This window comes from Homarus americanus, unplaced genomic scaffold (genome assembly GCF_018991925.1).
Source record: "Homarus americanus isolate GMGI-L3 unplaced genomic scaffold, GMGI_Hamer_2.0 scaffold57965, whole genome shotgun sequence".
NCBI classification, from domain to species: Eukaryota; Metazoa; Arthropoda; class Malacostraca; order Decapoda; family Nephropidae; genus Homarus; species Homarus americanus.
This window is the reverse complement of record NW_024725031.1, coordinates 63,960-87,185: the sequence shown is the minus strand read 5'-3', so window position 1 is coordinate 87,185 and position 23,226 is coordinate 63,960. Positions and strand designations below refer to the sequence as shown.

The 23,226-nt window shown below is 35.7% G+C and overlaps 1 protein-coding gene across 5 annotated transcripts in view; it reads left to right on the top strand.

Moving 5' to 3' along the window:
• Window positions 1-13,455, top strand: part of LOC121864599 (tubulin polyglutamylase TTLL4-like) — a 38,033-nt gene extending 24,578 nt beyond the window's left edge. For 3 of the 5 annotated variants that reach the window (XM_042363662.1, XM_042363663.1, XM_042363665.1), the window contains exons 15-16: window positions 3,850-3,884; window positions 9,853-13,455. In XM_042363662.1, the coding sequence (XP_042219596.1) occupies window positions 3,850-3,884; window positions 9,853-10,273 (456 nt within the window). In that variant the 3' untranslated portion in view covers window positions 10,274-13,455. Of the gene's footprint in view, window positions 1-2,838; window positions 3,306-3,849; window positions 3,885-9,852 lie in introns of those variants that run through there. The other 2 variants (XM_042363666.1, XM_042363667.1) reach the window with 2 other exon arrangements.
• The last annotated feature ends 9,771 nt before the right edge of the window (window positions 13,456-23,226 follow it).

Sequence of the window (23,226 nt, the reverse complement as noted above, 5' to 3'; positions counted from 1 at the left end):
ATATCTCATGAATCAGCTGCTGGATGGTGCAGCGAAGGTAATGCGTCTTGAAAGTAGCAATGATTCCCTGATCCACGTGCTGAATCAGGAAAGTTGTTTGGAGGTAAAAAGACAACCTCCACATTCTTACACCACTCTTTCATAGCTGATGGATGTTCTGGTGTTTTATCAAGCAGCAATAACACTTTATTAGATAATTTGTTCTCTCAATATTTTTTACAAAGTGTGTGAAATAGCCTTTGACGTAGGCCTTAATCAAAACACTTGTCACCCACACCTTAGCGTTATAATGCCAGATCACAGGAAGCTGGTTTTTGAGGACGGCCTTCAGTGCACGTGGAGTCTCATTATGATAAACCAGCCTGTGTTTCAGTTTCACATCACCTTCAACGTTGCCCCTCAAAACTGGCGTCAAGCGGTCTGTTGCTGCCTTAAACCCTGGTGTTGTTGTTTCTTCTTGATCTATGTATATTCTGGAGGCCGTTCGCTTCCAAAAAAGTTCAGTTTCATAAATTTTAAACAGCTGCTTCACACTATAGCCACCACTCTTGATAATTTCTTTCAATGTTTCTGGGGAGCTACTTGCAACCACCTCAAGTGCACTGGCTGCTTCACCAGTTACATGAATATTATGAAGGTTTGCTCGTTTTTTAATCCTATTAACCAGCCACGACTAGCAGTAAAAGTGTTTGTAGCCTCAGAACTCAGCCCAAGCTGTTTTTGTCGCAAATTGGAGGTTCACGGCGCCATAAGCTCGATGAACAGGCTTTGTGTGAAATATAACATAGTCTAGGACTGCTTTTAGTGGTCTAGAGGTAACGTTCCCCGGTCACACACATAAGCCTTCTACATGCACTCCTCAAAGTAAGTGTACTTTACTGCATTTATTTTTAGTTTGTATGTAATTTTCGGTGAGCTGGAACCAATTACCCAAAATCCCATTGAAACAATGGTTTCAGTTAACACAGTCGCCACTTGCATACATTCCCTACGTCACCATAGGAACGGATACCAGCTGGGACGCTGATTCCCTAGTAACTCCCCCCTACACTCTGCACTCTCCTCCCAATCCCTCACTGAGCCCGCTAACTCGTGTGCAAAGAAATGTATACAGTATTCCGTTTAAGTGTTTGCCCTTAGGACAATTATTTCTTTTAAAATTTTTGCACAATATGTATGTAGGATGGTGTGTGCAGGTAACTGAGTAAAAGTAAATGAAGAAAGTTACGTACAGTGGTCCCTCGATTAACGAACGGTTCAATTAACGAAATTTCGGTTAACAAATTAGCTCCCATAAGGATTTTCAGTTCCATTAACGAACAAAACTTCGATTAACGACAGCCTTACGAGAGACACGATTTGTTGTGCGCATCAGCTGATTGGCTAGTCCGCCAATACAGTAATTGGTTCTATGTTTATATTTGTTTCCAGTGGAGTAAATGTCAAGAAAGTTGTGCTCGTGAATATTTTTGCATTTTTTCTATTAAAATTATTGGTCATTCTGATATTTAGTTAACATATTGATTATATATACAGTACAGGGAACAGTTTTTGTGTGCCCTTTAGCTGATCGAATCAACCACCAACGTTTCTCAGTTTAACTTTTGTTTACAGTGTAGTGAACATCAAGTTTGTTGGTCTCTTGAATATTTTTACATTAAAATTATTGGTCATTCTGAAATTTAGTGAACATATTGATAATATACAGTGCAGAAATTATTGTGAAACATGAAGGCATTAGACCAATGCACTCTGTAAAGAAAATGGTATGTCATCATCGACTGCCTCTACAATCAGCTGTTTGATATGTAAAAGCTGCTGGGAATACTACATACACACCTCAAAGTAAGTTCAAATACAGTATTCTATTGTTTTTTATTTATTATTGTACAGTATGCTGTACAGTACTGTATTTTGCTTATATTTAATGTTTTGTTAATTCTGTTTCCGGTATACAATACTTTGTATGTACTTTTTCTGTGAGTTGGAACCAATTACCCAATATCCCATTGAAATAATAGATTCGGTTAACGAAATTTTCAGTTAACAACCGACTCTGTGGAACCAATTGTGTTCGTTAATTGAGGGACCACTGTATATATATAACCACACAGGAAAAGGGAAACAGTGGAGCACTTTAGCTTTGATATTTATTCAAGACATCTTCAGAGGCAACTGAAAAAGATAAAAGCTAAGTTGCTCCATTGTTTCCCTTTTCCTGTGTGGTTTTATCGAGATTTATCTTGTTCACTTTTCCGTTGTGGATCTACATGATATATAAAGATAAAGAATCATAACTATTAGCCATCTTGTAAACAGCTTCATTTTAGCTGTGGACAGGTTTATTAAACTTGTTTATTATTGATCTGTGGCAAAATAACGTCTAGTTTGGTTGTAGGTTGACAATAACTGACGTGCACCTGTAGTTTGGTTGTCATTTCTTTCTGTATCGTTTGCTGATTCAAGAAGGATCCTCAATACACCAAGTTATTACCTTTCATACACCCATTGACACTATACCCACCTGTGATCTTCCCCATTTTATACCTTCACTCACTGTTCATCTCCATTTAATAAACTGAAGCAGATCACTGATAGTCCACTGTTATGCTTTGAGCTTCTACTCCACTGTCTTCAGCAATGTTATTGTAATATAATTCCAACCCTGCCTCACGTGATATACAGACAATCTGAATTTTGTGTTATATATTATGAAAAGTACACAAGTACACATACATACATACATACATACATACATACATACATATTGCAGTTGAGGCAGAACTACTCTTGATCTTCTCCACTTACCCAACTATAAAATTTGGTACCCATGCACAGCTAGGGCCTGGGACTTCCTTGGTATGGACCAGCAACCCACATTACAAGAGACGAGCACTGCTTTCTTTCAGCCTCTGCACTTATGTATCCTAGACCTCAGAAGATCATCCACTGACTCCGACCATCTCTTTTTTCCATTAACTTCTCTGTTAAAAATTTCTGACCATTCCTGACTGGAATCTATCACATGATTCAGGGGCCATGAGTCGAGAAATTGACTCACTGTTGTGGGGTATGTCATCACCCATAAATACTGAATTGTATGAATATATATATGAATAATGTATGTAAAATCCTACACATTTGTAAATGAAATATCTCAATTATGTTATTGTTTACACAAAAATAAGTAAGTCTTATTAAGATTACAGAACTGGATTATGGAAATTGTATAATAAGGAGAATGCTGATATGAGAAAGATTGCAGCTTGTTTGGGCAGTGTTTCTTGAATATAATTGATTGAACATTTGTTGTATTAATTTTGAACTTGCTTTGAATAGAACTCTTCACTAACTTGTGCACTGTTGAAACCATGAAAGTTTGTTAAGCAATTAATTATTAGAAATAAGAGTGTATCAGATCCCTACAAGTTTCTTTGAATTTCAGCTTTACAATTGTGAAAAAGAAAAGGGATCATCTTAACACCTAATTAACCCTTGTAACCCACTTCTTTCTTACTTATATTATATGGCAGAGACAGTCCCTCTGCCTTCTTCACTATCTACACACTGCTTAAACAAAAATAAATACATTAACTAAATGCCTTTGTAAATGTATAAATGAGAATTATCCAAGATCCTGTGATTGGTTGTAAAAACACTATGAAAGGATCAAAGTTTTGTCACTTTCAGCATTGACATGAAATTTTTTTTAAGAGGATGACTCCCCAAAAGTTAAGGCATATATATTTAGTAGTACAGTATGTGACAAAATTTTGACCCTAAGAAACATTGTGCGGGCACTGTGAGACTCCCACCAACACAACTGACCTTAAGGTTGTTGTGTTTCAGGTCACTGTCTCAGGCGGCTTCAAGGTCACCACCAGGTAGGTCATGAAGGGGGACAGTTGATGTCACACAGGGGTCAGGTTGTGTATCCTGGAAGCAGTATTATGCTTTGATCTGCAGTAGCTAGGGATGTGAGTAAAATGCAAAAATAAACTGATATTTGTACTTTATTCATTTACACTTTTGCTTTAATGGCAAGTCATACCACAGTTTGACATGTGTGTGGAACTCTGACCTATTCATATGAATTGTCCACTACTAGATCATTGTAATAAATTTTATATATATATATATATATATATATATATATATATATATATATATATATATATATATATATATATATATATATATATATATATATATATATATATATATATATATATATATATATATATATATATATATATATATATATATATATATATATATATATATATATATATATATATATATATGCAAGTAAATCACTGTAGGTGTGCGTGATCTAGGTATATGCAGATAACCACAAGGAAAGAAGAAAACACAAAGTTCCCAAGCGCTTTCGTGTAATTCACATCTTCAGGGGTGAGTACAGACTAGAGAGAGAAATACAAATCAAGGTTTATATATACAGAGGAGGGTGAGACCAGGTCCACAATGGTCAGGTATTAGGTAATGACCCTACTAATCTTTAAATAGCACACAACGGTTGGTGGTCAGGTCAGATGGTCAGGTGACCTGGCCTTCTCACCTGGTCACAAATCTTCTTAATTACAAAATTGTCCAGCTTGTACATGCCGTTACTCAAATTCATGTTGAATGCTTCGGTATGTTTAATAAGACTAGATTCTATGATGTTCCTACTATCAATTGAATTACATGGTAATATTGAGGAGGCATTATCCCAGTCAATGCAATGCTTGTTATCCCTCAAATGAACAAACAGAGCATTGGATTCCTGGCCTGTCCTAACACTGTATTTGTGTTGTTTAATTCTAGTTGCAAGATCTTTACCTGTCTGGCCTAAGTAAAACATAAGTAAAACATATTACATTCCTTGCAAGGAACTTTATAAATGCAACCAATTGTGTTGTTGTGGGAGTTCTTGATTAACATTTGTTTAACAGTGCATGAGTTTTTAAATGCCACATTGACATTCCAGGTTTTTAGTTGTGAAGGAATGTGTGAGAAATTTTTGTGAAATGGTAATATTAAGATATTCTTATGGTCATGGGTGGGCTTGGGATCAGTTCTATAAAAAGTTTTCTTAGTAATGTTTAGGCATTTGTCTATGAAAGATGTAGGGTATTTAAGGTTTGAGCCAATATTATATATATATTTGTATTCCTCATCGATGAATTCCGGACTGCAAATTCTCAAGGCACGTAAAAACATTTTTGAAAATACTGACTGTTTGACTTTATTATGGTGGGCAGAATAATAATGAATGTATGAACACACATTAGTTGGTTTTCTATAAATACTGAACTTAAAAGTGTTACCTATTCTGTGTATCAGACAGTCTAGGAATGGCAATTTACAGTCTTGCTCTAATTCCACAGTGAATTTGATCGAGGGGGCTAAGTTGTTAAGTTGTGGCAGGAAAGCTTTTAGGTCCTCATTACATGGCCAGAGACATAATACATCATCAACATATCTAAACCATACTGCTGAGGGTGGTAAAATATTACTTAATAGTTTCTTTTCAAAGAATTCCATATATAGGTTGCTTAATACAGGTGAGAGTGGATTACCCATTGCCATACCAAATTTTTGAGCATAATATTCTCCATTGAATTCGAATTTGCAATCCTTAATACATAGTTTGATGAGTTCGATGAAGTCGTCTTTCGAGACGGGCAGTGAAATATCATCCAGGGAATCTATGAGGAACTCTAGTAAATCATCAACTGGGACCTTTGTAAAGAGTGATGTTACATCAAAGCTGACCAGTTTAAAATTATAATTAATGTGTAAGTTATTGAGTTTATCAACCAGATCCATATTGTTCTTGATATTGGAGTTAGAAATGTTGCCAACTAGGGGATTTAGTGAAGAAACTAACCATGTAATTCAATTGATAGTAGGAACATCATAGAATCTAGTCTTATTAAACATACCGAAGCATTCGACATGAATTTGAGTAACGGCATGTACAAGCTGGACAATTTTGTAATTAAGAAGATTTGTGACCAGGTGAGAAGGCTGGGTCACCTGACCATCTGACCTGACCACCAACCGTTGTGTGCTATTTAAAGATAAATAGGGTCATTACCTAGTACCTGACCATTGTGGACCTGGTCTCACCCTCCTCTGTATATATACACCTTGATTTGTATTTCTCTCTCTAGTCTGTACTCACCCCTGAAGATGTGAATTACACGAAAGCGCTTGGGAACTTCGTGTTTTCTTCTTTCCTTGTGGTTATCTGCATATACCTAGATCATGCACACCTACAGTGATTTACTTGCACACACATATATATATATATATATATATATATATATATATATATATATATATATATATATATATATATATATATATATATATATATATATATATATATATATATATTTATATTTATATATATCTCCCTTTTGAAATTTCCCAGTTTATGTGCATAGCTCTAAATGTTTCACCTTTTTTAAATTGCAGTTATGTCAGTACAGTATTTGTTCACCATTTCAAAGATGAAAATAATAATACCAGTGTGCTCTTGTTATTTTTAAGTAGTGTAGATCACATCCTTTAATTGTTCTTAATTATAGTGCTCTAGAGTGCACCCTTCTTAGGGGAGTGACCATGATACAAGGACCACTGTTTATCTGTCTTTTTCTAATCTTTTTAATATTTTGTTCACACTTTTCCATCCCATGGTTTAGGTATTTCCATCTCCCCAGCACACCTTTTCATTTATCGTATACACCCTCTTTATTACTCCCACATTTTGCCTCCCCCTCACATGTCATACCATCTCAGAAAACCTCTTCATCAATGCCACACTTTACTCCTCATACATTAATTACCCTTTCCATTCTGGTTACCCCAGATGCAGACCTCAAGCAAGTCATCTCTTGCTTCATTCAAAACCCATGATTTATTGCCTCTAGGTAGAAAGTACAATGCATCTCTGAAATACAGTACCTTTTTAACTCCTTGCTTAGGTCCCATCCCTTGATAGCTAATTTTCTTATGTATATGTGTTTTGATTTAATACTGTACTTTATTCATGTTTTCTATAAAGCGAGTACTGTACAGTGATATGTCTGTTAGCTGGAAAAAATTGGTGTAGAGCACCTCTGGGAAAATCCCCCATCCCCAGAATTTTTCTGGGTACTGTACCAGGAAAATTTTCTCAGAATTTCTGGAAAATGTGCTCGATTTTCATCTCTCAAACCCGGAAAAAATCATCCATCTCCAGATTTTTTCCAGGTACATTACCAGGAAATTTTTCTTTAAATTTTCTAGAAAATGTGCCCCTCAAAAAATTTTCCCAAACCTGGAATTTTATTTCAAGAAAATTTAAGTTTCAGTTATTGGAGAGTTCCGGCTAACAGAGATATTACTTATGTAGGTCTCATTAAGGCACTCAGTGATTTTGCTTTGAATGCTAGAGGTATGAGCTGATGCCATTCATGAGAATATGTATTCACTTCCTATGTATCGTATATAATGAAAGCAATATTATAATATATTACTAGTGACACATGGAAAGTATTGTCCAGAAATCACTTCACAGCATATCTGCATTTGTCTCTGTTGTTTGATTTTCTTTGCTTATTAGTGGAAGGTCTTGCACAATCAAGTTAAAGTTTTAATTGAAGTAAGAATATCGTGTGTGTTCAGTTGATTGCTGTGGCTTTGTCTATATACACAAATGTTGAAAGTTAGACATGACTATCATCATTTTTTGTGCTTGAAACATCTTGTATGCCTCTTACAGTAACTCTTCTCACTAAGTAACCGACTATTCAGTGTAGCATTTGATTTAAGAGTAAGTACTGTACTATAAAACTCATTCAAATACTGTACTGGTGATAAAGATGATACAATTAATGTAAATTGAGCATTTGTATAGATTTGTAGTTAAAATGTTGGGAATTTTTTGCTCTGGAACAGGATTAATTGAAATTATACATCCAGTTTTTATGTAAATAATGATATACTGTACAGTATTCATCTGCCTCTACAAGAAGTACTTAGAGGCAACTAAACACCTCAGCAGTTGTTGGTCTGGTTTACTCTCTATTTCATTACAGCTTTTGTATCTGAAAAATTATTTTATTCAATTTGAGAAAGTGGGGATGCTGCAAATGATTTGACAGAGAAACAGGCACAAAATTTCATAATACAGAACTGAGACAGGAATATGTTTGCTTTTTTAAGAAATTTATACTTTAAAATAAAGTTCTGAAGTACAGTATATTGTCAAAACAGTGTGAGGATTGAAATCCTTTCTCCTACCTGCATTCATGTGATACTCCTTTGCCTTGGGTCTAATTTTATGTTGTCTATTTGTAATCAGAAGTTTAGAAAATCAAGGAAGCCACCAGTTTTCATCATAATATCACACTACAGTACCAGCCACCCTTGTCACTTAACACAATGTAGCATCACATATCAGCAACACATCCTCACCCAAATGTCACTCGATGCCTCTCTGCTATGTCACAAACAGTGACGCTTCCTGGTCGTCCATTTCCCTCACTTCTGGTGCGTCCTTCATCCCATCTTCTTGGTCTTCTCTCTCTTTGACCCTCCACAATTAAATTATCCACACTTTAGCAATCTTTTACTCCCCACCTTGTCAGTATGACCTTACCACATGAGTAAACCTAAACCCAGATCTTTGTTTTTACGAAGATCTCTATCACCTCATCTCCTTATTTCTGAATTTCTTATCTCTTCATTCTATTGACTCGATATAATTCTCAAGCAAATCATTATGTTAACATATAATATGCTACTCCCTCTTGCATCCAGAGGTGATTGTTCACCATCATTTGATAATTTCAGCTCTACAGTTCTTTGTACATCCTAATCTGTGCCTCTTTTGATGTGGTTCTCTTCCCATGTGTCTTATTGCAGCTTTACCTTTCTTTTTTTATTGCTATTAACTGTTCCATTTGCTAAGATATTTCTGAAAGGAAAGTTAACATTCATTTCTTCATCTCCCTTGTCTTCTTACTTTTGTAAATACGATTGTTCGTTTTCACTATTGACGCTAAAAATGACAGCCAACATCAGTGGGTGTTTCATGTTACTTGTATTCCATTTTTTTTTTCTTTCTCCATAAGGGATTGCATTAACTAATCCTTACGTGCCATATAAGGGTTAATTTCTTCCTAGTACAGTCTTCCACACTCACCACTAGCATTTGTATTATTTCCTCTGAATCACCCACAAGGGCCCCTGACACACTGACTATTTGAGTAATTTATGATATCCCAAAATTGCACCATTGCTCCTTTACTGTTGCTTTCATTTATATATCTTATTATCCCATCCATGAAAATACTGGAGAACGTTGATGACATTATACATTACTTGGAGCTGGTTACCTTATGCCTGACAAACACCCGAACATATCCTTCATTATACTGTACTGTACTCTATGGCCTAGAGTAAAAGTGTGCTGCCTGAATTTGATTATGCTTATTAGAAGGTAAAGCATTAATTGATGCTTTTGATATCAGCTAGATTGGTTTGTTCTTTGAACACATTACAGTAGGACCGGATCCATTATGTTTGAGAGTCTTTTTTGGGATCAACATTGGACATTGACAGTTTAGAGCTGACCATAAAGAAAGCACTGATTATTTCATAAACTTGATGCAAAAAATTAGTAGACATTACATGGCTCCTGTACTTGTTATTTCATTAACTGGATACTATTTCAATACTGCTTTCTGAAATCGTAGGTTGCAGTGGAAACATAATGAAAGAAGAAAATTAGGTTTTAATCTCTTGTTGTTATAAATGACTAAGGTAGTATTTTGGTTTTGTTTTCATTTATTTCAGACGGCCATCCTCCCCCCTACTGGGGAAGTCATTCCCACAGTCTCAGTCCTCCACTCAGCTTCACCTAAACCCACTGCCTCAATCTCTGAAGGGGAGGAAAAAGTTATCGATAGCTAGAAAAGCCCGGAAGTTCAGGACATTAGTGCACCCTCTGAAGCCAGCAGTAGTGTCGAGTTACCTCCTGGTTAGGGAGGTGAGTGCTGGACGCATTCTGGAAGAGACGGAAGAAGAATTCATGGAGACCGAAGACTCCAGAACTGAAGAGGAGGATATGATTAAACCTGTAGGTGGGAAGGTGGTTAAAGAAGGTATGGAACAAATACAGAAATTAACACTATGTGATGAACCAGTAGATGCAAATGCTCAACGACAAGGAGTTCAGTCCAAACGTGTTGATACAGAAAATGCGAATATCTTGTAATTTGGTGTTGTGGTAAAATAAATGGAATGTAAAGAGCAGTTCAGGTGACGTTTTAATTTGTGGATTGGTCATGTTCTTTCAGTAATGTCACCTTAAAAGCTCTCAAGTATTAAGAATATTCCAAAACAGTAAGATGGTTATTATGTATGGCAGTAGTTTTAATAATACTGTACTGTACTGGGAAGGGGAATTGGATTATGCGAGAAGGCATCATAAATGTCTGCCTGAATACACACTGTATATGAAATTGTGCTTTAGTGAATTTGATTGTGACCTGGTCTATTGCATCTACATACTGATATAAAGGTTGGTTAACTTGGGATAAACATTGTACTGTAGTATGATATATGATAATTTGACCTTGTTTTTATGTTTGGCAATTGAGATAATAAAGAAAATGATAGCCATTTTAGCACAATAGATAAGTATTCATTCTTATTTTTAACTGGGACATTTGATTGAGAAAAAAAAGAAATAAGTGAAAAATTATAAAAAGAAAATATAAAACATTGACACCATACTGATGGAATTTTCGTTTTTGGCAAGTGTGATAAATACTTCGGTGATTTTACTCCTTTTCCCCACCCCATGCCAAGCTAAATTAATGTAATACGCGAACAGTTACTGTACAGTATTTGAATTGGACAAAAGCTCGACATCTGCTATTTGAATATTCAAGATGATGAATTTGAAAGAGAAAAGAGTATTTTGTGCAGTTTTTAAGTAATTTTTATCAGTCAATTGTTGGTGTGAATGAATGCACCATTTGCAGTTAGGTGAGAGGATTCAGCTTGCAAAATGGCCGGTACAGTAGAGTCTCTGAGTATGTGAACCTGTGTAAGTGCGAATATGCATGTACATATTCAGGTCCCCCTTTTATCTATATATATACAGTAAACACTCATTTAACCGACCTATGGGTGGGGAAGAAAAGCTGATAAGTAAGGTAATCGAGGTACTTACTGTACCAAAAAATACTTTGCTCCACTTAAGATAATTACATGAGCTAGGTAATAATGATACGTGAAAGTACAGGGTACAAATATATATAAATACAGGTACATCATTTCCCTGTTAACTTCGTTTCATTATAACATCGTTGAAAAACAAAAATTTTAATGTGCAGGAAAATGATAAAGGTACGACAATTTTTTAAATTTGGTGTGAAGGTGCTCAGCGCTGTGTAAGCGACCAGCGTGAGCGCCATATTTTATGCTCTTCCAACATTCAATTAAAATCCAATTAAAAGTTTATTTGGGCCCCTAGAACAGTGAGCGCTAAACATGCATAATGCACCACTACTGATTGTGGTCACAGAAAGAAGAGGAAAAGTGTTACATTAGAAGTTAAATTATATGCGATAAAGAGATTTGAAGAAGGATAGTGAGTTGTGGACATAGCAAGAGCTGTCGGTTCGCAGTCTATAACTGTAGGCACGAACAATTTGTGGGTCGGTTATATCTATATATATATATATATATATACACACACACACACACACACACACACACACACACACACACACACCTTTTTACACTAAAGACACCAATGCGCAACTTCAGAGTTTGATATGCCACTCCTTAATAAATCCAATATCTTGACTTTTTCATCAAAAGTCCTCACAGTATCCACTTTTTCTTTTTTTTCTTACCACTACAAGCATGGACACTAATTTTCATATGAGGGGCCATGATTGCAGTAAAATTCACCAGTAAAGGAAAACTTATGAGAGTGATCGCGTGAAAGATGTTCACGGAACCAGTATGAGAGAGAGAAGGACGCCATGGCAATAATTTACCTTACAGTACCATACAAACACCTTAAATGTACAAATAAACACAAATATTTAACCTACAGTACCATATGAACACTTAAAATGTACAAACACTCAAACCATCCTCTGGTTGACATGACACAGTTCAGACAGGCAGTCATGCACAGACGTGGGTGGCTGCGCTGTGTGTATGCCATAACATCACACATAGGGAAGGAAAGTGCAGTTACAGCTCACTGCCTCAATACTGTACAGTACATATGTTCGCTTCCCACACATACGCTCCCGTGTTGTTGGTTTTTTCCGTATTATGGTCTATTTCTAAGCCATGAGGGTATTGTAATTTTATTTATTTTTTGTTATTATCTAAAACAAGCATGGACACCTGATAAACATGTAGAGCTAGCGAGAGATGCTGGGTGGGTTGACTTGCAAGACCCAAGCATAAGAGCGGTTCAGGGGGGTCAGATGCATTTATGCAGGGTTGTGTAATATGGATATGTGTACTCTGTAACTCTACTGTATTAGAAAAAATCCCATAAACAGAACTGTTCTTTATGCAGGCACCCCAAACCTAACAATCATAGGCTAGTGCAGGGTAGGTTTTGTTGGTTTGTATTGACATATTGTTATTATTTATTTATTTATTTTATTTTTTTGTAATCGTTTGTATTATTATTATTTATTTATTTTATTTTTTTCATTGATCATTTTGCATTCTGGTATACTCATCATTACTGGAATGTGAATGGGTTAATTTGTATGGATTTGAACTGTATTGGTCATTTTAGGTATGAGAATCTGCATTTTGTTTTAAATCCTAGTTTTAGTCTTTTAAAAAAAAAGTTGAACATTTGTATAAGGTGTACGTATATATTGATAAAACCCCAAGGTTTTTTATATGATGTATATACAATCCTCTTTTTTTAGGCTATGTGGGCATAAAGAAATGTAGATAATGATATAAGTTATTTTGTAATGTACTGTATATTGCAGATAAATCAAAGGCATAAGTTAAGGAGGTGGTTAGGTGTTTCACATTAGTAACTTATTTATTTTCTACTGGGGTTTGTGATGTGAGTGTTATACAGTATAGTAACATACCAATGGGAATTGAAACATGCAGTATATGAATGGCCAAATGCAGGAATTTAAGTTAAAAAAGTTTATAGCAGTGCAAACTAGTTTCAAACACCTTTTTTATTGTATGCATGTGTGTGTGTGTGTGTATATATATACAGTACGTACTGTACTAAATACTCTAAGTACATTATATGTACTTTATATGCATGTCATAAAAAGACCATTTTTAAGAAGAGAAGTCATAGTGGAAAACTTGCAATACACACACATGCACACACATGCACATATACATTTACAGTAATACAGTATATACCCTGTACTTATATATATATATATATATATATATATATATATATATATATATATATATATATATATATATATATATATATATATATATATATATATATATATATATATATATATATGATAACCACAAGGAAAGAAGAAAACACGAAGTTCCCAAGCGCTTTCGTGTAATTCACATCTTCAGGGGTGAGTACAGACTAGAGAGAGAAATACAAATCAAGGTGTATATATACAGAGGAGGGTGAGACCAGGTCTGTACCTGACCATTGTGGACCTGGTCTCACCCTCTGTTTTCTTAATATATGTATATATGTGTGTATGTATATATATGTGTATGTAGTAATATATATATATATATATATATACATATATATATATATATATATATATATATATATATATATATATATATATATATATATATATATATATATATATATATATATATATATATAATATATATATATATATATATATATATATATATATATATATATATGTTATATATATATATATATATATATATATATATATATATGTATATATATATATATATATATATATATATATATATATATATATATATATATATATATATATATATATATATATATATATATATATATATATATATATATATATATATATATATATTTTTTTTTTCAAGTATTTTTGCCCCGTGTCTCTTGTAAGAAAAATACTTTTTTTCTGCTTCTTTGGTCTGCTATATTCCTGTGTGATGTTTAATGTTTTCTGTTACATGGAAGAATCCTCACTTGATAAGCACAGTATTCCAAGACTTTCATATTTTTACATACCGTACTGATACATAGAGATCATGCACTAGCATGTTTTTTAGAAGTCTTTCAGGTCGAACACCATTGGAAGAGATGTTCTTTCTTTTATGGGCGAGGGATTCATACCATATAATCAGTGAAGAAAGAGTCCATTTAATATTTATGTAAAGAAAGCATAATGCTGCACACTAATTCATTTAACCAACAACGCACTAGCAGGTGGGTTTTATCGATTCAATTCTTTTGCAAGTGATTGATATGTAGTATCTGACTCTCTGTACAGGAGAGCTAAACTGACTCTTTCCTCTTGTGTTAATTTCTCTGATTTCTTATGATTCTCTCATCTGAAAAAAAAGTCCTATGTTGTTCAATCTGTGAGATACCCATACAACCATTATCATCTATCTACACAACAATATCTCTTGTACAGATCACATAAGTAAAGCCTAAGGTGTCAACAAATTTAATTGCAAGATAACACATTATCTAAGTGTGAATCCTCTGTTAATACAAAACATTGCATTTGTATATGCAAGGTACCAGTTATTCATGATAGCCATAAATAGTGTGGCTGTTACCAATGTGGTAGTACTCTGTCGGGGATAGGTGGCCACATGATCGTGTTTAACTTGTGACAGAACTATAAACTGCCAATATAGTAAGTCACTATTTACAGGTGCCACCTTTTCCTCTTTTAAAAAAGATTTTGCTCGTGCATTTTATTTCAGGGACCTTTGGAGCTCTTAAGGCCAAAATCACCTCCACTCCCATGTATTATGGAAATTTATGAACAGTATACTGTACATATATAATTCAGTTATTCATCAAGTCATCCCTGTCATCAATGTGTTTTGGGCAGTTGGAAGTTATATGGTGTAGGAAGTTTTCTTCATTAGAAACTTGCCATCTGTAGGGGAAATTGTGTTTCTTGAATCTGTGTAAACTTAGTTGATGATATATTGGCAACTTTCGTCAGTGGTGTGAATAAATACAAATTTATTGACAAAGCCGTTATGGTTTGAAAATAGAACTTATTACCATAACATGTCCACTCAATAGCTCACTGTTGTAGAAGAATAAATAATTTATCATGACACCACAGTGAAAGTTAACACTCAGGATTCACTAATCTTTACTGCAGTCTAGGATGAGGAAGAGCTTTTGGCGGTGAAATATGTAGAGGTGGTGTTTCTGTGTGTTTAGGTCCTGAAATGAAAAACTATAATTTAAGTACAGTAGTACCCCGATTTACGCGGTCAATTGAACCCACAGGGTACCGCATAAAGTGAACAACAGAACATATGGGATTAATTCCAATAGAGACTGGCCCGACCCCCAAACTCCACTTTTTGACGACACACAACTATGTTGTAGTAAAAATATTATCTTAACTTTATGATGGTATGCACACACAATTAATAATTAAGAGAAATATCAATAATATTAGTTTTTTAACACTTACATTAGTAGAAAAGATGGCTGGGCACACAGGGATGGGGGGTTGGTTCCGAGGCAGAGGGCAGACTATTGGCCCTCGCCTGTATCACTTGTATCAATTGTATCACAATCCACCACATAAGCTTGCAGGGCCTCTTTGTCAAACCCCTCAAAGTCCATATAAGGCCATATCCTCACTATCACTGACTTAGGCCGGCTGTGGTGGGTGGCGGGTGAAGAACTCGGTAATGTTTTGATGACTGGGCGACCTTGTGCGCATCCTGCCCGCACCGCTTCCCGCGTATATGAGTAGATGCACCGCGGAATGTGAAAGTTTGGTTCTGGCGAGGCACCGCGTAAATGAGAAATCGCGGAAAGTGAAACCGCGTAAAGCAGGGTAATACTGTATATTCTGTATTTTAATTTGCTTTAGCTGTAAGTTGTCATGTAATAAGGATGCACCTAAAGTCAGTCCTCATAAGTATAGTCTCTTTTAGATTGTTAAATCATGCAAATTAATTGTGTACTAATATGGAAGTATTATATGAATAACACATTTTATGGTAAATGAGGAAGAGGGATGAACTTGATGCTCCTCAAAACCAGGGTATACAGTAGGAAATTAAGGTAACCCTTGTGCAGAAGAATCTTATTTTAGATAATGTAAAATTTGGTCATACAAGTAGTGTTTAATTCACGGGGGGGGGGGTGGCTTTCATTGTTATATTTTTAGTAAGATAATGTATATGAATAAAACCAAAGTAGGTATAACAGTATTAGAAGAAAAATTTAGTAATTTTGTCACTATCAAGACAATTTTTTGTTAGAGGACTGTTAATAGCAGACTGAGAGTAACCATGTCAGCTTGGAAAAAATGCAATTGGAATGATAAAGAAGTACTGAAGGCTAAATAAGAATAACATAAAAGAAAGAATGGCTGGGGAGACAGGAGTGTGAGAGGGATGTTAGCCATGACTGTTTAGTTATATTAGATAGTGACAACAGGGAGACTGGTCATAGGCCAGAGACGAATAATAGAATTTAAGAACTGGTTTACCAAATGAAAGCAACTACAGCACACTAGGAGTTGGATTTTGCTGTAGATTGAACTGTTTAGTGGATACCAGAACTTCATTTTTGTAGTCTAATCTTTCTGCTGAGGGTTAAAGATGTTAAAAATTTTTACCTCAAAAGATTTTAAATGGAACTTAAAAAATTATTTTTGCCATATACATGTACGGTATATGTAAAGTTAGTTTTTACATTTGTTATTGTTGCCTAATTGTATTGACTAATCACTTTTAGGCATACAGCAGAAAACAAATCAAGGTATCAGGATCTTGAATGTAGTCTATTATTCTGTGAATGATATCCCTGGGATTTTCTCAGTTACAGGGTTGGCAGAAATGGCACTATAGTTATAATACTATAATCAGGTTTACTTGGACTGACCACATTGTACAGAGAGACATGATGGAAGTGAAATCAAGTCATCTAACCAATTACAGTGCAGTATCTCTATATGAAATGGGTATCACTTGATGATTCATTAGCTGTGTCATCAAAGCTGTAGATTCTTTTAGAAATTCTTAATGTAGGAAGGAAAATATTTGGGTAGGGCTAACTCTGGTTATTAATTCACATTAGACCTGTTGAAGGATTTAATAATCTCCAAACTTTATTTTATGCCTGTTTGTTGATGCGTAATTGGAGTAATCTAGTTGGTACACGTAACATGGGTATATCTTGGTTTGTCATGCTAACAACATATGCCGGGACGACAGGCTACTATTTGGAATTCCATGCCCATATTCTAAACTTGAAAAATTTAGATTTAATAGTGTAATTGAAACCCCAATTTTCAGAACACTGCATTTCCCCCCATGGTATATCTGCTGCTGAGTACAATTTGTACTGTTTTACTCTTTAAATCACTAAGTTATGTTGCTTGAATTTTAGTGTTTATATTTGCCAATAAAGAGATATTATTAATGTTTTTTTTAACCAAATAGATCAACAAAATCATAGTCATGCTTGATGTGGAATGATGAGGTGTTCCGTTTCAATGAGAAGCTGATATTAAGTGCAATTGTTTGATGCTCCTCTGGTCTTTAGTTATTTTGGTGTGTATCTAAGTAAAGAATAGGTGTTTAAGGAGTTGTACAAGTACAATAATGGTAGATTGACAAATTTATTACATAATATATTAAATAGTTTAAGTCACACACAGATCTCTTTAGTAATTTTCTCTAACAAATATCTTAATGCAGTGTCTGATATCTTTTAGGTGTAAATTTATATGGCAAGTTGTTTAGGTAAATAATATTTTCTCTGGCCTCATGGGAACTATTTTCATTTGTATTCATGTGTATGTATATTTGTATACATAATATTAGCCTTTAAAGAACAAGGTTTAGAGTACACTGTACAGTATATGTGTATGAACAACCTGCATACACACTCAGCACCTTTGTTTTTGTCAAGATATGATTGAAATACAGTATTTATTTTCCTGGTATAATAAATAGTTATAGAATGCTGAATACATATTTATGGAGATTAAAAAAAGAATCAAGAAGTTATGGAAGACATAGTATACAATAATATAGATAGTATTAGCGGTGTGATGTGGTGCATTATTATATAAAGATGACTAGAAACAAGGGCGGATCCAGGGGGTTCGGACCCCCCCTTTCACCAGAAAATTCCAATACTTTTTCTTTAATGCAGTATTGTACTCAGGCATTTTTGTATAGTAAAAAGTATTTACTATTGACGTAGAATATCTCCTAATATCATGTGTGTATGGTTTCAAAATGCCCATCATATTGGTCAGACTTAAGAAGGTTTTCTGTGGGGAGGGGGCTTATTGTGCCCCCACCCCTCCCAAATGGTTGGGCTCTCTGCGTTCGCCATGTTCACCCTCCCACAACATCTCGGACTCCCCACCCCCTTAATATTCCTGGATCCGCCCGAGAAATGGTCCCACATTACCTTGGGTAATTTGATATACGAAGCCACTATAGTATACTAACGGAGTCTACACAGCGAGTAATGAGGCTGTAACTCAGGGACATTTGGGCTTGACTGTTTAGGAATAAAAGGTTAAGAACAGGTACTAACATGTCAGTCCAGACAGATAAAACAAAAACAAGTGTGTTGAGTGGATTATTCCTTGTGTGAAGGAATGCTCAATTAGTAATAACCAAATATCTGACCTACCAACTGTTTTGGGACAATATTGCAGTTTGGTATTTGATACCAAACTGACATTCCCATTTGATATCTGTTACCCTTTTCCAACACCAGATGCAGATAATTAGCACTAATATTCCAAGTGCCCAATGCATTCATATTTTTTTTTTCGATGGATAAAATTTCTGAACATTTAAAAATGTACAAAACCTTAATATAAATTATAAGTGCCTTTAGATGGTCTGTAATTATCCTCTATTTATCGTAAATGTATAAGTACGGTACTGTGTTGTACTGCTGGATTACATAAGCAATGGCAATATGTATGTTTCTTTTTAAGTGGAATGTATGAATAAATATGGTTTTTGTATTCCATTATGCTCTGAGCCTATACTGCTTGAGGACATCATGTTTCTTGGTACTGTATTTCTATATAATTATACTGTTATGTTCTTTCATACTAGTCATTAATTCTTACTTCCCATTTTTCATCCACTCAATACATAATATTCACTCCTTATAATCTCAATTTCTCAACATTTGTACCATACCATTTGATCTGCTTTAGTTCATTTCAGTTGCCAACATTGTTTAGGCTCTCTCCACAATAGACAACAAGTACATGTAATATCAAGTTGGCAACAGTACATGGTAATTGTTGCCACTTTCCAGTAAATGTCAATCACCTGCTTGAACTTAAATCACTTGAATAGAAATTATAGTCCTGCATTGAAATATTTAAATTATAAAATAAACCCTAAAAAGTCTGGATTTCAGATAGTCTGGACTCTAGGGCAAGAAATTTGTCCAAACCCTTAAATATTTGTCGTTTGAAATTCCTGCTGTGTATGGTCATTTGAAATTGTCATGGGCAAGCAATCCCTTGTCCTCTTTCTGACATGCGAGTGAGCCGTTTATTCCCCCACTTTTAGATTGGGCTTGCCCATAATGCTGCACTGTGATTGGTTAGCTATAAGTTCAGCACACATTCCTCTTTCATTACTTCTAGGAATTGTTGTAAGGCTATTCTTCTTCAGGCCAAGTGGAATTTTATAAAAAGAAAGACGGCTGTCCTTATTAACTCTTCTTCTAGTCCTTAACCAAAATCATCTGTAATAACTTCTACACTCCCTCTTTTCTCCAGCTCTCTTCAGACCTGATAACTCTATAGCCAACTCTCCCCCTCATAAAGCCAATCTCTTTGGCACCTTATTCTCCTCTAATTCCACCTTAGACAATTCCAACTCTATCCCTCCTACTCCTCCATATGAATTTATGTACTTTCCAATAATGTCTACTTGTAGGGTTGCTGGCGCGTTATCCAGGTTGGATGTGAGTATGGCGTGTGGATCGGATGGAATACCTCCTCGTGTTTTAGCCTGTGCTTGCTCACTCTTTCGCCTTTGCCTCAAAACCCAAACTTTTCCTCCTCCTTGGAAGCATGCCTCGGTTCAGCCCATCCCGAAGAAGGGTGACCATTCCAATCCCTCTATTGCCCTCACTTCATCCCTCTCTAAGATTTTCGAAACTATCTTGAACTCTCATTTTCTCAGTCGCCTTGAATGCCTTTCTCTTTTGTCTGATCATCAGTATGGCTTTTGCCAGGCGAGATCTATTGGTGATCTGCTTTTCTATTACACCCATCTTTGGTTATCTTCTCTTGAGAGATTATGTGGAAACTTTTGTGGTTTCTCTCCCCCACTTTGTTTTCTTGCTTCCTTGAGAACTGATCCATGGCAGCTGTCATCGAGCTCTCGCTCTTTCTCTACCAATAGTGGTGTACCACAGGGTTCTGTTCTTTCACCTACTCTTCTGTTCATCAATAATTTATTTCACTCCAACTAATTCTGTCCATTCTTATGCTGATGATTCTACTCTTCACATTTTTCCCTTCCCCCTAATTCTCAAACTAGATTTGCTTCTAGAGCTGATATCACTTCATCTATCAATGCAGATTTGTGCAGCATCTCCGAATGTGGAGGTAGAAACTTGGTTAAATTCAGTAGTAATAAAACACAGTATTTATCAATTACACTTTCCAAATTAGATAATCTCCCACATTTCAATCATTCTGGCAAATTCTAAAATAAATATATGCTAGGCCTCACCATTTCTAATATAATATGTTATGGAAACCACACATCCACAACATTGCTAAAGCTGTCTTCTGAAAGCTGGGAATGCTGTACAGATGCCATAGCTACTTCACTCCTGAGCAGTTGCTTCAAGTTTACAAGGGATTCATCTGTCCTAACTTGGAGTACTGCTCTCATATCTGGGGTGGCTCTTCTTCTGCCTAACTGTTGGATAGTATGGTGGAATCAAAGGCATTTCGTCTTAATAACTCAACTCCTTTAGTTGATCTCCCTTCCCTGTAATGTTGCTTCTCTCTCTCTTTTACAGGTACTTTAACAAGCAATGTTTGGTGGATTTGGCATTCCGTGTACCGCCAGCAAGGCCGTGGGCTCGTAACACACGTCTTGCCCCTGATGCTCACTGTTTCCGTGTGGATGTCGGTCACACTAGAATAACCCGTTATAGTACATCCTTCTTTCCTCACACATTTGAGCTGTGGAATGCTCTGCCGCCTTCTCTGTTTCCATACTCTTATAATCTGTCTCACTTCAAAAAGCTAGTTGTCCGGCATCTTCGTGGTGTAGATTAATAGTCTGTTTCTCTCATATTCTTAATTTCTTTCTCTTACTTTTTGCCCCGGGCCCTGTTGTGGGTCGATGACCTATGTCCAGGCGGGCTATATTCCCCGTAAAAAAAAATATATATATATATATATATACAGTATATATATACTGTATCTCAGACTAAAGTTAGGAGATTATAATTTGCACTGCTGGAATCCTTGCAAGACAGCCAATAATTTGAATATAAACGTCATATATTTTGCTCAAGAGAAAAATTTTTGTACATTAATGTACAGTACTGGTTTTCGGTTAAAAAACTGTTGTATTACAATAATATTCCCTCCTAATTGACTTGAATAAATACTTGAATGGAAATATACAATATTTTTGTTGAAACTACCCACGTTTCAGTGTAAACTGTCATAATAATAAATGGTAAACAATTTGCCGTCGGCACTCTGTGTTTCAGGCACGGTGAGCCTCAGTTTATAGGACGTAGAGTGTTTTTACTGATGGATTTGTTGTTCCAATACCCTCAAAAACTTGGGTCGACCTATAAACAAGGAATATCATAAATTAACGATTTTTTGGTCAAAAAATCAGGGTCAACCTACAATGCTGATGTCAACACAAGCATGGTTACAGCGAGACTGACTGAGTGAGGGAGTGCGGGGGTGGCGTGACGCGTGTGTGTGTGTGTGGGGTGGTGGGTGGTGTGCGGTGCCGCGCGCGATTTAAATGTACTTCAACTACTTCAATGTACAGAATATTCCTCCAGCGGGGCAATCCGCATATTTGCGAATCCGTGTATGTTAAACCCGCGTATGTGAAGGGCCGACTGTATTAATATAATTCAGTTTTATTATACTATACTACTGATAGTGTACACTACCTGTGTATTACACAAATTATCCCTCAGGATAAAGTAGTCAGGCACCCATACGGTATTACAGTAACCCCTCTATAACTAGGCATTTGATAACTGAATTTCATATAACTGCATGGATGTGGTCTCAGAATGTATTAGTATAACTTGGAAAATGCCGAAATTATATAAAATCATCTGGGAAAATCTCGGCATATCTGGCCACCTGCATCACCTATCATACCTCTGTCACCTACCATACCTCTGTGTCACCTAACATGCCTCTGTGTCGCCTACCATACCTCTGTGTCACCTACCATGCCTCTGTGTCACCTACCATGAGTCCTATCTTCAAGAAGGGCGATAGTCACTCCACGAACAACTATAGACCGGTGAGCCTGACCAGCATAATATGTAAAGTACTTGAGAGTATTATCAGAGATGCCGCGATGGAACATCTACTACGAAACAACCTTGTAAAAGATTGCCAACACGGTTTTATGCCGGGGCGCTCTTGCTTAACACAATTGATCAAGGTATTGGATATTTGGACCCATATTCTAGAACGGGGTGGTAATATCGACAATATTTACCTAGATTTTGCCAAGGCTTTCGACAGTGTACCCCACGAAAGGCTGAAAATCAAACTGGAAGGGTACGGAATTCGGGGAAATGTCCTAGCGTGGATAGAAGACTTTCTACATGACCGCAAGCAGTGTGTGGTGATTAATGGCACGAAATCGTCATCTGTACCTGTAACAAGTGGGGTACCGCAGGGTAGTGTATTGGGCCCGCTGTTGTTTGTTTGTTTCATAAATGACATGCCTGACGTTGTACACTCCTCCATACAAATG